Genomic DNA, 16,825 nt, shown 5'->3' on the forward strand with positions numbered 1-16,825 from the left:
AGCACTGCTTCACCACTCATGAAGCTTTCTTCCTGAAGGTGGGGGCTGGGACCTTGAACCTGGGTCCTTGTGCATTGTAATGTGTACTCAACCAGGTGCGCCACCACCCGGCCCCTAGCTTTGTATGTATTCTTCTCTTAATTTTTATCTAAAAACACTGTAAGTGAGGAGGGAGGGAATAGAGAGTGCATCGGGGTCCTGATGCTGGATAGTGGAAAGGACCTAAGCTGGGGGTAAGAGTGTTCTGCAGAGACCTCTTATAGTGAGCTGACCCACTTGTCAACAACTGTGAACCATTAGCCCTTCAATTAAAATGATGAAATAAATACTGATGCAAATAAAAAGATTCTAATCAAAATATAACAGAACTTTACATGTTTTATTATAATTACTGGTACTGAAAACAAATTTTATACAAAAAGTTTTATACAGGTTAAAAAATTCTGTAGGCAAAGCCATCTATGTGTGTACATATACACAAGATATTTCACATTATAATAATACATATCTACAAAATACTATTTAAATTACTTACAATTTATCAAAATGGGAGGCAGTTAGAAATGCAAAGAAAAATGGATGAAAATGAACTATGTAATTGTTAAACTGTAAATGCTACAAAACTATTTTTATAAAATTAGGGAAGAACATCTTTAAATATCAAAACTAAGGTTTCAACACTGTATCTTTGTTATTTTTACCTTTACAAGTTCTATTCTGCTTAAAAATAAACATCTTGACCAAAACAGGTAAGCAAATCACACTTATTTGCAGGACATGCTGACTTGAGATTAAAGAATCAGCAATTAATGTAGACTGTTATGTGGTAATCAAATGTCATAAAACTGCTGTTTCCCCATTTAAAACACGAGGAAGTTCAAGCTTCTTTGTGGTATACATTATCAGTTAAGACTCCAAGGAATTCAGCAACTCATCTGTAATGCAAGAAAACAATGAGGTTATGATTCTATTTTTTTGTTTTTGTTTTTTTATTTACAATATGTTCTTTTTTAATTTTTTAGTATTTATTTATTTATTTCCTTTTGTTACCCTTGTTGTTTTATTGTTGTAGTTATTCTCTTTTTATTATTATCTTTATTTATTTATTGGATAGAGACAGCCAGAAATCAAGAGGGAAGTGGGGGATAGAGAAGAAGAGAGACAGAGACACACCTGCAGCACTGCTTCATCACTCATGAAGCTGTACCCCTGCAGGTGGGGACCAGGGACTCAAACCTGGGTCCTTGCGCATTGTAGCATGTGTGCTCAACCAGGTGTGCCACCACCTGGCCCCTGTTGTAGTTATTCTTATTGTTGTCGTTGTTGGATAGGACAGTGAGAAGTGGAGAGAGGAGGGGAAGACAGAGAGGGGGAGAGAAAGACAGACACCTGCAGACCTGCTTCACTGCTTGTGAAGCAACTCCCCTGCAGGTGGGGAGCTGGGGGCTTGAACTGGGATCCTTATAGTCCTTGAGCTTGCACTTTGTGCCATGTGCGCTTAACCCAAGACATTCTTTTAATGGAGCTCTACTTTGAAAACATTGCTATAAAGAGCAGACCTTTTTACAACATAAATCTGGTAACTTTCTCATTTTCTGATCTTGACAAGCATGTTATAAGACTATAGCAATTGGAGGGGAATAAAAATAAGAGATAAGCTAAGAATTCATAACTCATTATTCTATCATGAAAGCAAATAAAATCTCAAACTTAATACAAAATCTTAAGTTTGTTATGGAGTTTGGAAATAACAAACTAATAGGCATCATCTTCAGATACAAATTATTTCACAAATATACAGTATTTTCACAAGAGAAGTCATATTTTAAATAACAGGTAGAACAGAAAAAATATCTAGTTTGATTTTAAGAATTTTTAAAATATTTTTTAATATTTATTATTTATTCCCTTTTGTTGTTCTTGTTGTTTTATTGTTGTTGTTATGATTGGTGTCATTGTTGTTGAATAGGACAGAGAGAAATCGAGAGAGGAGGGAAAGACAGAGGGGGAGAGAAAGATAGACACCTGCAGACCTGCTTCACCACCTGTGAAGCGACTCCCCTACAGGTGGGGAGCTGAGGGCTCAAACCAGGATCCTTATGCCAGTCCTTGCGCTTTGTACCACGTGTGCTTAACCCGCTGCGCTACCGCCCGACTCCCTCTAGTTTGATTTCTTAAAAGCAGCAAAAATTTAAAGCACAGTGAATCTGAAAATTAGCCAGCTCATTTTTGTCATACATGATTTTTAAAGGTTCTTTAGAATATACTTTCTCTTCAAATTCCCTATAGCTCAAGCTTACATTTTGAATTACATAAATAGAATTTTTTTAACTTGACAGCAAACTACCAATTCTTTTTTTATTTAATTTTTTTAATAGGACAGAGAGAAATGGAGAGAGATGGGGAAGACAGAGGGGGAAAGAAAGATAGACACCTGCAGACCTGCTTCACCACCTGTGAAGTGACTCCCCTGCAGGTAAGGAGCCAGGGCCTCGAATCAGGATCCTTACGCTGGTCCTTGAACTTTGTGCCATGTGTGCTTAACCTGCTGTGCTACCGCCCGACTCCCCTTTTTAATTCTATTTTTATTGCCACCAGGGTTATAGCTAGAGCTCAGTTATGGCTGGCACTATAAATCCACTGCTCCTGGCAGCCATTTTCTTTTTCTTTGTAATTTTTACTGGAGAGGACAGAAAGAAATTGAGAGAGGACAGGAAGACAAAGGGAGAGATAGACACTTGCAGATCTGCTTCACTACTCGTGAAGTGGACCTTCTACAAGTGGGGAGCTGAGGCATGAACCCAGGTTCTTGTGTTTAGTAATAGGTGTGCTTAGGGTGTGCCATAATATATGGTCTTTAAAAAAAAAAAAAAACAGCTTACAAAGGATCTAGAAACTTTTGTAATTCAAAAATACTCAGAAACTTTTATTACACTTAAATTTATGTTGAAATTTGGTTTCTAATAAGATTTTATTTAATTCAAATCTAATTTAAAATTGGCTGTTTCCCATTCAAATGCTTATGACTACAAATCAATTGAAAAATGACAGTTTTCAACTGATTTAAGTTTTCCCTGCCTAAAAATGCCAAATATCTAAGTGATTAGCTTAGGTCTTAGCAGGTAAAGAAACCAGCTAATAAAGTTAACCTGTGCAAGAATGACCTAAGGAAACAAGTCTATGAACATTATTAATTATTTAGCATGTAGAGAAATAAAGAGATGAAAGACAACTACCAGATAGTTTCATTTACATGTGGAATCTAGAGAACTAATACACATGAACTTGAAAGAAGAAGGAAAAAAAAAAGAAGCAAGCAAACTGTTTCCAAGACTTATGAGAACTATGGTGGTTATCTTTGGGAGGTGGGAGGGAACTTTAGTGATGGGTGTGATGTAGAACTATACACTGTAATCTTATAATCTTGTAACCTAATATTAATCGCAAATAAAATGAAAAAAAATAGCATGGTAAGTCATATTTATTCAGATGACAAGTGACCTGAGATTTATGAGTATATGTTTTATATTTTGGCATTCCTAAACAAAAATGTGGAAAACACTAAACTGCAGAGACTGACTGTGAAACATAGTAGTACTATTCCATAATTATTTTTGTTTGTTTTAATCTATAGAAAAATGTTTTGTTAATCGTCAGATGGATTTCTCCCACCTGAACCGCCTCAGCAACTACTAGAAGGATGAGGAGTGATGCCACTCTAATCTGAACTACAGCAGGCATCACTCTGAGCATGTCCATGGAGGTGACTCTAGGTATCAGAACAAGCCACAATCTGTGACTGAAGCAGGAATCCAATTGGATGCCTTTCACACATTACTCATATGGTTACTAACAGTCCACTAGCTGCACAGTGACAATGCCAAACATTCAGTCTTTACTAATGCAGTAATAACTGTCAACTACCTGCAGTTTGACTTTTCAAAGAGCTTCTTTAGCTGCTGAAACCGTTCTGAGACCTGAAAAATTAAGAGTAAATGTCCACTATAAATATCACAGTAAAATATTTTACCATTGGTGAAAATTTTTTTAGAAAACATATAGACAGAAAATTACCTTCAATAATAAAAACTAGAGTGATGTCTACAAAAATCAAACATCTTCATACTAAAAATAATCTGCTAGTTCAAGTTTAGTAGGCTTCCAATAACATGTTTTACTCAGTGAAATTTAGCTATAACATCAATAAGAACATAACAATCCCACTGCTGCTGAACTAAATTTTATTCAAGGGTCTGCTTTCATTATACTTTACTTTTCTGGATGCTGTAATTTCCAAAAACCTATATGCTATATTTAGTGGAAATTTAATGGAAATGGCAATAGAGAAAAAGTCTATAATCACTCCAAACTTCTATAGTAACCAAGTTTTTAACATTTAATAGTTCTACATAAATTACATTTTAAAGAAGTTAACTAATAAATTCCTCCCTCCCTATTGCAGCAAGGAATGAACTTAAGGCCCTGCATATGCAGGGCACAACTAAGTAGCTTCCCAGGCCCAATTTTTTTAAAATTTATTTTATTTGTTTTTCCCTTTTGTTGCCTTTGTTTTATTGTTGTTGTATTATTATTGTCATCGTTGTTAGATAGGACAGAGAGAGGCGAGGATGGCAGAGAGGGGAGAGAAAGACAGACACCTACAGACAAGGTTCACCACCTTGCAAGACACCTGCAAGTGGGGAGCCAGGGGCTCAAACCGAGATCCTTACACCAGTCCATGCACTTAATCCGCTGCACTACCACCCAACCCCCTCATTTAAAAAAAAAATTTAGAGCTGGAGAGACAGAGAGTGATGGGGGCTCAGTACTTCTCTACCATCTGTGGCACCCCCATGGTGTGGGACTCAAATCCAGAGCCTCCCAAATAGCAAGTCACAGAGCAAGGCACAAAGGTCCCTTATCTTTTGTGTGGATGGGGTGGGAAGGTGGTAAGACCTTGTACACTGCTCCTGGGCAGCTTTTTCATTCAGATAAGAGAAACTGAGATAGAGACAGAGAGGCAAGAAGAGACACTGCAGCACTGAAGTTTCTCCCAGTGCTACAACATCTCACATGTGGTGCCAGGACTTAAATCTAGGCTTTGCATGGTAAGGTTGCAATTCAGTCAGCTGTCTCTCCAACATGTATAGGAAGTATAGGCTAAAAATTAAACCTATTTAGAGTAGTAACATCTGTGAAACAATAGAATTGTAGATATGGGAGTTGGGGGGTTAAGTGCATGTAGCGCAAAGCACAAGGACCAGCTATGGATCCTGGTTCAAGTTCCTGGCTCCTCACCTGCAAGGGCGTCACTTAACGGGCGGTGAAGCAGGTCTGCAGGTGTCTATCTTTCTCTCCCCCTCTGTCTTCCCCTCCTCTCTCCATTTCTTTCTGTCCTATCTAATAACAACGAAAGCAATAACAACTACAACAACAGTACAAAAAGGGAGGGGGCAACAAAAGGGAAAATAAATATTGAAAAAAAGTTTAAAAAAGAATTGTAGGATTCGACTTCTGGAGGCGGAGCTATGAGTAGCAGATTGATTTCTCTCCTCTCCCGGATCAACTAGGAATACCAAAGGAGACCACCCAGGACCGAAACAAGACGGGACTAGAATGACCACAGGAACCCAGTAAATCACCCGTGAGTACAAACACATGTGGCTGGTGACAGAGAGGAGAGAAGAGCCTAAGGAGAGATTAAGTGACTGCTAACGGTTCAGCACTTTATCAGTTGAGACACCACCTCCAATCTGCTCCACCAACAAGGGGACAGCTTAAGGGAGGAAAGGACTCCCCAGAGACTCACCAAGTGCAACTCTGAGTCTCCATTGCTACTACCCTCAGAATCTGGAGCAGTGACAGGGAGGGACACCAGGGGACAGAGATCTAACCGGGAAACTCAGGAGAAGACCTATACCTCGGTGGCATAGCTGAGGGGCTGTGAAAGTCTCTTTGCATAACCACTGGATTATCTCTGCCACACCCTGCTTTATCTCTTGGTCAGGAGTCAGTGATTAAGCTAAGAAGCCTATTGATAGTTTAAAAGCCCTCAGGCTCCCATAGCCTACAGGGAAGAAAAAGAAAGAGGCTTTTAAATCACTGAACTCCAACTCAGGGATTGAAAAAACTGTTAACTTCCACCACTGTGAACCCTTTAATTAACTTACTTAGACACAAGTCAATCCAGGCAATAGTGATCAATAATTTGAAAAGTACTGATAAAGGGAACTCATAACATAATATATAAAATGGTTAAAACAACAAGAAAAAATATTGGAGACTCAAACCAGGACAAGAGTCCAGCTAAAAGTCCTCCAGAGGGTGAAGCACAAAACAACGAGTTCAAAATCCAAACATTAGCTAAGGAAATAATAACAGGAGTGAGTAAAGAATTTGAAAAAATTGTAATCAGAAATGCAGGAACAACAAATGAGAATATGGAAGAAAATTCTAATTATCTCATGGTTATTAGAGAGCTGAAAGCTGAAATCGCTGAGCTAAGAAGGCAACTAGCTGAACAAGCTAAAACAGTATCAGAGCAGGGCAACAAAATAGATGAACTCCAGAAAACAGTAGAGGGCAGAGAGAATAGAATCTATGAGGCTGAAGACAGAATTAGCAAGATTGAGGATGAATTAGAGACAACTAAAAAAGAAGTAAGATATCTCAAAAAGAGATTAAAAGATGCTGAAAACAACAACAGATTCCTATGGGATGACTCAAAAGAAACAATATACGCATTATTGGCTTACCAGAGGAAGAAAGAGAAAGAGAGGAAGAAAGCATTCTCCAGGCCATAGTAGCTGAAAACTTCTCTAGTCTAGAAAACATCAAAGACATAAAGATTCAAGAAGCCCTAGGGTCCCAAACAGAATTAACCCAGACCTAAAGACACCAAGACATATCATACTTAGAATGGAAAGGAATAAGGATAAAGAAAGGATCCTTAAGGCTGCAAGAGAAAAACAAAGAGTCACCTACAAAGGAAAACCCGTAAGATTAGCAGCAGACTTCTCCATACAAACACTACAGGCCAGAAGAGAATGGCAAGATATCTATCGAGTGCTCAATAAGAAAGGCTTTCAGCCAAGAATACTATATCCTGCTAGACTGTCATTCAGACTAGATGGAGGCATCAAAACCTTCTCAGACAAGCAACAGTTGAAGGAATCAACCATCACCAAGCCTGCCCTGAAAGAAGTTCTGAAAGGTCTCCTATAAACAACCAGACCACCACAAATAGGACATATATCAAAACACTCTAAAACTCTACAAGAATGGCGTTAAAATATGTTCAATCTTTGATATCAATAAATGTCAATGGCCTGAATTCACCTATTAAAAGACACAGAGTAGGAAGATGGATCAGAAAACACAACCCAACAATATGCTGTCTACAGGAAACTCACCTAACTCAACAAGACAAACACAGACTTAAAGTGAAAGGATGGAAAACTATCATACAAGCCAGTGGCCCTCAAAAAAGGGCAGGAACAGCTATTCTCATATCTGACATGATAGACTTTAAAATAGATAAAATTAAAAAAGATAGGAATGGACACTAATTAATGCTCAGAGGATCAGTCAATCAAGAGGACTTAACAATTATTAACATCTATGCACCCAATGAGAAGCCATCTAAATACATCAAACTTCTACTGAAAGAGCTACAGCAATATATTAACAGTAACACAATCAAAGTAGGGGACTTCAACACCCCACTATCTCAACTTGACAGATCATCCAGTAAGAAAATCAGTAAAGACATAAGGGAGCTAAATGAAGAGATAGATAAACTAGAACTACTGGACATTTTCAGAGTCATTCATCCCAAGAAACTGGAATACACATTTTACTCAAATCCACATGGGTCATTCTCAAGGATAAACCATATCTTAGGCCACAAAGACAGCATCAGTCAATTCAAGAGCACTGAAATCATCCCAAGCATCTTCTCAGACCACAGTGGAATTAAACTAACACTTAACACTCAACAAAAGATTAGTAAAAGTCTCAAAATGTGGAAGCTCAACAGTAGACTTCTTAACAACTTCTGGGTCAAAGAGGAAATCAAGGAAGAAATCAAAATGTTTCGAGAGTTCAATGAAAATGAAGACACAAGCTATCAAAATATTTTTGACACAGCTAAAGCAGTCCTAAGAGGGAAGTTCATAGCTATACAAGCACACATTAGGAAACAAGAAAAAGCACAAATAAACAGCCTGATTGCACATCTTAAAGACCTAGAAGAAGAACAACAAAGGAATCCTAAAGCAACCAGAAGGACAGAAATCACTAAAGTTAGGGCAGAAATAAATAACATTGAGAATAGGAAAACCATACAAAAGATCAACGAAAGTAAATGTTGGTTCTTCGAAAGAGTAAACAAAATCGACAAACCTTTAGCCAGACTCACAAAACAAAAAAGAGAGAAGACTCAAGTCAATCGGATAGTAAATGAAAGAGGAGATACCACAACAGACACTGCAGAAATTAAACATATCATGCGAGGCTTCTATGAACAACTATGCCACCAAGCTAGAGAACCTGGAAGAAATGGACGATTTCCTAGAAATGGACCAATTTCCAAAACTAAGTAAAGAGGAAGTGGATAACATGAACAGGCCCATCACATCTAATGAAATTGAAACAGTTATCAAAAATCTCCCCAAAAATAAAAGTCCTGGACCAGATGGTTTTACAAATGAATTCTACAAAACCTTCCAAGAAGAACTAATACCTCTACTTTTAAAAGTCTTCCAGAAGATTGAAGACACTGGAATACTCCCTGCCAGCTTCTATGAAGCCAACATCACCCTGATACCAAAAGCAGACAGGGACACAACCAAAAAAAGAAAACTACAGACCAATATCTCTGTTGAACATAGATGCGAAAATATTGAACAAAATTCTAGCCAACCGGATACTGCAGTATATCAAAAAGATTGTTCATCATGACCAAGTGGGGTTTATCCGAGGCATGCTAGGTTGGTTTAATATACGTAAATCAATCAATGTGATCCACCACATCAACAAAAGCAAGACCAAAAAACACATGGTCATATCAATAGATGCAGAGAAAGCCTTTGACAAATACAACATCCCTTTATGATCAAAACACTACAAAAAAAGGAAATAGATGGAAAATTCCTGAAGATAGTGGAGTCTATATATAGCAAACCTACAGCCAACATCATACTCAATGGTGAAAAACTGGAAGCATTTCCCCTCAGATCAGGTACTAGACAGGGCTGCCCACTATCACCATTACTATTCAACATAGTGTTGGAAGTTCCTGCCATAGCAATCAGGCAGGAGCAAGGAATTAAAGGCATACAGATTGGAAGAGAAGAAGTCAAACTCTCCTTATTTGCAGATGACATGATAGTATACATGGAAAAACCTAAGGACTCCAGCAAGAAGCTTTTGGAAATCATCAGGCAATACAGTAATGTGTCAGGCTACAAAATTAACATTCAAAAGTCAGTGGCATTCCTCTATGCAAACACTAAGATAGAAGAAATTGAAATCCAGAAATCAATTCCTTTTACTATAGCAACAAAAACAATAAAATATCTAGGAGTAAACCTAACCAAAGAAGTGAAAGACTTGTATACTGAAAATTATGAGTCACTACTCAAAGAAACTGAAAAAGACACAAAGAAGTGGAAAGATATTCCACGTTCATGGGTTGGAAGAATTAACATCATCAAAATGAATATATTACCCAGAGCCATCTACAAATTTAATGCTATCCCCATCAAGATCCCAAGCACATTTTTTAAGAGAATAGAAAAAATGCTACAAATCTGGAACCAGAAAAGACCTAGAACTGCCAAAACAATCTTGAGAAAAAAGAACAGAACTGGAGGCATCACACTCCCAGATCTCAAACTGTATTATAGGGCCATTGTCATCAAAACTGCTTGGTACTGGAACATGAATAGACACACTGACCAGTGGAATAGAATTGAGAGCCCAGAAATGAGGCCCCACACCTATGGACATCTAATCTTTGACAAAGGGGCCCAGACTATTCCATGGGGAAAGCAGAGTCTCTTCAACAAATGGTGTTGGAAACAATGGGTTGAAACATGCAGAAGAATGAAACTGAACCACTGTATTTCACCAAATACAAAAGTAAATTCCAAGTGGATCAAGGACTTGGATGTTAGACCACAAACTATCAAATACTTAGAGGAAAATATTGGCAGAACTCTTTTCCGCATAAATTTTAAAGACATCTTCAATGAAATCCAATTACAAAGAAGACTAAGGCAAGTATAAACCTATGGGACTACATCAAATTAAAAAGCTTCTTCACAGCAAAAGAAACCACTACCCAAACCAAGAGACCCCTCACAGAATGGGAGAAGATCTTTACATGCCATACATCAGATAAGAGTTTAATAACCAACATATATAAAGAGCTTGCCAGACTCAAGAACAAGACAACAAATAACCCCATCCAAAAATGGGGGGAGGACTTGGACAGAATAGTCACCACAGAAGAGATCCAAAAGGCTGAGAAACACATGAAAAAACGCTCCAAGTCTCTTGATTGTCAGAGAAATGCATATCAAGACAACAATGAGATACCACTTCACTCCTGTGATAATGTCATACATCAGAAAAGGTAACAGCAGCAAATGCTGGAGAGGGTGTGGGATCAAAGGAACCCTCCTGCACTGCTGGTGGGAATGTCAATTGGTCCAACCTCTGTGGAGAACAGTCTGGAGAACTCTCAGAAGGCTAGAAATGGACCTACCCTATGACCCTGCAATTCCTCTCCTGGGGATATATCCTAAGGAACCCAACACATCCATCCAAAAAGATCTGTGTACACATATGTTCTTGGCAGCACAATTTGTAATAGCCAAAAGCTGGAAGCAACCCAGGTGTCCAACAACAGATGAGTGGCTGATCAGGTTGTGGTCTATATACACAATGGAATACTACTCAGCTGTAAAAAATGGTGACCTCACTGTTTTCAGCCGATCTTGGATGGACCTTGAAAAAATCATGTTGAGTGAAATAAGTCAGAAACAGAAGGATGAATATGGGATGATCTCACTCTCAGGCAGAAGTTGAAAAACAAGACCAGAAAAGAAAACACAAGTAGAACCTGAAATGGAATTGGCGTATTGCACAAAGCAAAAGACTCTGGGGTGGGTGGGTTGGGAGAATACAGGTCCATGAAGGATGATAAATGACATAGTGGGGGTTGTATTGTTAAATGGGAAACTGGGGAATGTTATGCATGTACAAACTATTGTATTTACTGTTGAATGTAAAACATTAATTCCCCAATAAAGAAATAAATTTTAAAAAAATTTGTAGATAGTTACCTGATTTGGATTTTTATTCAACTTGGCAGCTAAATAAGAAAATGTTTTCAATGATGGTCCTCTCTTCTGACACTCCAATAAAATTTCTCGGTCATCATTCCTGAAGGGAGAAAAATGTAATTTAACTACTATAGATTAGAACAGAGGTAACAGAAACTCCAATATTTTGTTGTCCACCAAAGTGACATTTTTTTCACTAAAACCTACAGAAAAGAAAGAAAAAGTTCATACATACCAAAACATAAAATGGCTGTCTCTGTAAAGTAAGGTTATAGGCGATTTTTTTGGTCATTAGTGGGACTTCAATGCTCTGAGCCAATTTTTTCCAGATAGACACGGAGAGGCAGGCAGGAAGACCACAGCCCCAAAGCCATCTCTAATGTGAGTACTGGGTTCAAACCTGAGCCATGCACACAGCAAAACAGATGCACTACTCATGTGAGATATTTTGTCAGATCTAGATGATTTTTTAATCTTGGAGTTTATATGTATCTCCCAAACTTTCTAAAACAAGTACATGAGTTTATGTTTCTAAAGACAAAACCAGATTTTTAGAAATTAAAGGTACGGAAAATAGTATAATGGTTACGCAAAAAGACTTTCACACCTGAAGCTCTGAGATCCCAGGTTCAATCTCCTGTATCACCATAAGCCAGAGCTGAGTAGTGCTCTGGCAGAAAACACCCCTCTAAAAACAGCAACGATGAACAAGGGCAACAAGGGTGGGGAGGGGAGAGGCCTCCAGGAGCAGTGGATTCGTTGTGCAGGCACCGAGCCCCAGCAATAACCCTGATGGCAAAGAAAGAAAGAAAGGGAGGGAGGGAGGGAGGGAGGAAGGAAGGAAGGAAGGAAGGAAGGAAGGAAGGAAGGAAGGGAGAAAGAAAACATCCCTCAGCCCCAATATTCTCTCCCTCCCTCTCTCTCTCTCTGAATAAAACCAGTTGTCTTTCATCTCTTCACTTATTTTGCTAAGCATAATCAATCACCCGCTGATTTCACCCACTTTGTCACTCATATGTACAATCTACTTGAAAAAGCAAACAAACAAAAAAACCAGAAAGCAATAATCTCTAGGACTTTATTCACAATACCCAAAGACTGGAAGCAGCCTAAATGCCCATTACAGATGATTGGATAAAGAAGTTACAGTAGGGAGCCACACGGGGGTGATTAAGCGCACACATCACAGTGTATAAGGACCCAGGTTCATGACCCTGGTCCCCACCTACAGGGTCCTTGTGAAGCTGTAAGTCCTCACCTACAGCTTCACAAGTGGTGAAGCAGGGCTACAAGTCGGTCTCTCTCGGTCTTGGTCTCTCAGTCTCTTGGTCTCTCTCTCTCCAGCCTTATCACCTCTTCTCTCAATTTCTCTGTCTCTATCCAATATAATAAAAATATTTTTAAAAATTATGGGATATGTACTCCATGGAATATTACTCTGCAATCAAAAAAGATGATAGCCTGTTCTCTGGGACAAAAAGGATGAAACTGGAGGTGATTATGTTTAGAGAATAAGTAATGAGATGAAAGACAACTACCAGATGGTTTAATTTACATGTGAAATCTAGAGAACTGATACACATGAACTTGAACGGGGAAAAAAAGAAAACAGAAGCAAGCCAACTGTTTCTAAGACTTGTGAGAACTATAGTGGTTATCTTTGGGAAGTGGGAGACTGGAGATACAGACATTTTTTTTGGTGGTGGGTGCACTGTGAAACTATACTCTGTAATCTTACAATTTTATAAACCACAATTAATCACAAATTTTAAAAAATTTAAAAAGACCACAATGAAAAGTTCTGTGCATGGTACATACATGGTACACACATCCTTCATTGAAGGCTACTACTCTAGACTCCTCTCCAATTTAACTGTACTATAGCCTAGAATTTAATCTTCTACCAACTCTACCCACTTTTGAAGTGAATCATTCATTTTCCTTACTTTAGGATGAGATAAAACTATGATAGCATGAGAGAACAAAGTAAATGTCTCAGGGTGAGGAGATAGCATAATGGTTACACACACACAAAAAAAGACTCTCATGCCCATGGCTCTACAGTTCCAGGTTCAAACCCCACACCACCATAAATCAGAGCTGAACAGTATTCTGATAAATAAATACATGTCTCAAAAATTCTTACCTTGTCCATGAAACTACAACTTCTCCCTTCTTTTTAATAATGTTCTTTGCAGAAAGACTTGGAGAAGTAGCAGATGCAGCTGGTGGGTCCTTATTCACAGGGCTAGCCTTTAATGATGAGGTGCTGTTAGTCACTACAGAGGCCTTTTTCTTACTGGTTTTTCTTATGTGAGCTTCACTATTCTCACCAGAACCTTGGGTTACTTTCTTGGTCTTTTCCTTATTGGTTAAGTCTGTTTCCCTTCTCTGTCTTTTCTGAGAAGGATGAACTAGCTCAGAAAGGTTTTTTCTCTTCTTGTGAGCATTACTCACAAACTCAGGCAACTCCTTATTATCAGAATTTGATGCTAGGTCTGACTTCAAATCATCCTGTCTTGTTTCACATGAACTGGGAGATTCTGAGGTTAAATCGATACATGTTTCATCAACAATGCGTTCTAAAGTTCTATTTGCCACCTGTACTTTTTTTTCCTTGTAGTTATCTTTATCCACACATATCACCTGACACTCCAATCCTTCAACAGCTAAAGGCAGGCAGACACTTTCATTTTTATTCTCACTTGAAACATCTTGTGTCAAGTCTATAAAAGCACCTACAGTTTTAGGCTGCACACTGTTTACTATTTGAGCATTTTTATCTAAATTGCCTGCAGAGCAACCCAGCTGATCAATATTTAAAACAGTCACTTCTATGAGTTCCCCCAAATTTTTGGTCTCAGTGGCTGGATCTTTTGTGAGGTCTATATACTCACTTGAAAGATGATCTTCAACAGAATTTGAGATTTCTTCCATTGGAGACAATTCTTTAATGCTTTCAGTTACTTTAGTTTCCAATACTTGTTGCAACTTAAGACATTCCTCAGCTACTCCATTATGATCCACTTTTCCTGAAGCATCTTTAAGAAACTCATATATATCAGGAACCTGTGTCTGCATCATACAGTTCTGTTCTTCAGTAGCTGATTTATGGTTGTTAACATTATTGCTAGAATTTCTTAGTTCCTCCACAGCCTTAAAAACTGTGCTCTGACATAACATCATACATTCTTTCTCTGCTGCTTCATCAGCTTCCTTTCTCACTGTGGGGAAAGAAGCCAGTGCTTCATCAACCACATTTTGTTTATAACTAGGAGAAACTGATGGTGCTGCACGCCGAATTTTCACAATGAAATGATCATTGGATTTTTCCATGATAACAGCATGCATGGGTAGATTGGGGTGGTACTGAAAGCCTGGAGCAACAGAGCGGCTTGTCCATGATGAACAGCTTGATTTACTGCTCGAATTATCAGATTCAAGAGCTAAGTGAATATCCTGTTCAGATGCATCTTCTTCTTCAAGTAAGGCATCTTCACTGAAATGGGCACTAATAACTTCTTCAGGAGTTGCACTAGATAAAATTTCTGGCTTTAAGAAACTGAGATGACCATCTGACTTCAGAGGTGATGGTACCGTTAAAGAGACTGCTAGATCTTCAAGAAGTATAGAGGAAATGCAGGTCTTGCTTTTTTCTGAACTGCATACATTATCTTTACTTAAAGCTGTACTAGCAGATACTTCAAACATACAACTTTCATCTAACACATCAGGATGAACTGGCATCGAAAGCCCTGAAGACAGAGATAGACCTTTCTCAGATGACAGTAACGACCAATTGTCATCACCAATCATTTTAGGACATGGCGAAACCACCCCAGAAACCAGTTCCTCAGCTGTACAAGCAGGTATAGATTCACATTTAAGACTCTCAAGCAGTTGTTTCTCTGGAGTCTTTAGCTCCCACTCAGTTTTTTCATTACAGTTAACACTATTATCCAAAAGATCAGAACCTTGTAGTAAACTTTTAAATATTTCACCCATCTGTGCGTCACTCACTAAATTAAAAGTAAGGCTAGATGCTTGCTGCTCAGTAAGAATCTCAAAACTCCGTTCAGGCTTCAAAGCTGCATGCTGGAATGTCTGTGTGTCTTCTATTGTGCTGCATTCAATTTTTCCAGGTTTGGGGGTACTTGGACAGCTTAGTTCTGAGGACTGCTCTTCAGAATGACAGGTTTTATTATTATCAAAGCAAGTGTTTAAACTTTTTTTAAAGTCATGCTTTATTGTGTTAATACTAGAGTTATTTTGGTTTTGATGTTTTTCCTCAGATTTTTTACATGCCAATGAAGATTTGGAATAAATAGATTCTGTTGATTTAGGAGATTTCTCTTTCAGTATTTCTTTGCTGGAATGACTGTCCACATTCCCCTTCTGGCGTTTAGAATACTGTGTTTTCTCTTTATTTATTTTTTCAAATTTTCCTTCATCACTGTCACTACCAAAGTTTATGAAATCACAAAACTTTACTAGGGTCTTCTTCAGCTTTGCAAACAAATAATCAAGTTGTTCATCTACAAATTTCCACAATTTCTTTTTCATGTCTGGCAGTTGCTGTTCAAATAAACGATCCACTATGCCATTCTTTTTAACTTGCTTAAGTTTAGATTCTATAATATCATTGAGATTCTTCTGTAAAGTAGTTACTGACTTAGTAATTTGGGAAAAGTCAAGGTGTTTAATTAGTGATATGAAACTCAATATTGCTGACTCAATAATTCTATGAAATTGTATTAATGAAAATTTTACCTTGAACTTCATATAATTTTTCCTTACATGTTTTCTTATCATTCGTAACATGTGCATGACCTCTCGTACAGAAGAAGGTACTGCAATAATCGGAACAATTTTTTCTAGACTGGAAGTATTCATTGTCTTCTCTTTCTTCTCTGTTTTTGAAGACCTGTTAGAGCCACTCTGTCTTTTATTCCATTTGCTTTTAGTCTGTTGACTTTTTATAGATGATGTTTTCCTAGTGTCTTTATCCAAATGCTCAGTAGTTTTTCTACTTCCTGGGTGAGTTTTTGCATTCTGAACTCCAGTAGACACTCTATGTTTGGCACTCTTCTCAAAACCTTTTTGTGGATTAGATTGTTCACCGTCACTTACAATTTCTCCTTCTTCTAATTCATCTAGAGATGAATGTTTAAGGGGTTCAGCTTCCATAAACTTGTCAGATTTGTGAATTGGCTTTTGATTTTCTTTATTGAGATCAGACTGACTGTTGGAGGTAGAATGAGCTGAGTTTGGTGAGAGCACATCTGTGGAAGAAAAGTATGTATTACTGGCATGCAACCACTGAATCTTAGTCATTTGACACTGTCATACTAATATAACCAAAAAAAAAAAATCACATGTGAAAATAGTGCATTTATTTTCTTAAATATTTTATTTACTTATTCATTCCCTTGTTTTATAGTTGTAGTTATGATTATTGTTGTTATTGATATTGT

The 16,825-nt window shown here is 37.9% G+C and overlaps 1 protein-coding gene across 4 annotated transcripts in view; it reads right to left on the reverse strand.

The window, feature by feature from the left end:
- Positions 1-358: 358 nt before the first annotated feature.
- The window catches only part of CASP8AP2 (caspase 8 associated protein 2), a 142,780-nt gene continuing 126,313 nt past the window's right edge, over positions 359-16,825 (reverse strand). For 3 of the 4 annotated variants that reach the window (XM_060205486.1, XM_060205484.1, XM_060205485.1), the window contains exons 8-11: positions 13,498-16,633; positions 11,352-11,451; positions 3,925-3,977; positions 359-935 (exon numbers count right to left, since the gene is read on the reverse strand). In XM_060205486.1, coding sequence (XP_060061469.1) covers positions 932-935; positions 3,925-3,977; positions 11,352-11,451; positions 13,498-16,633 — 3,293 coding nt within the window. In that variant the 3' untranslated portion in view covers positions 359-931. Of the gene's footprint in view, positions 936-3,920; positions 3,978-11,351; positions 11,452-13,497; positions 16,634-16,825 lie in introns of those variants that run through there. The other variant, XM_007530628.3, reaches the window with a different exon arrangement.

Source organism: Erinaceus europaeus, chromosome 13 (assembly GCF_950295315.1).
Source record: "Erinaceus europaeus chromosome 13, mEriEur2.1, whole genome shotgun sequence".
Lineage (NCBI taxonomy): Eukaryota > Metazoa > Chordata > Mammalia > Eulipotyphla > Erinaceidae > Erinaceus > Erinaceus europaeus.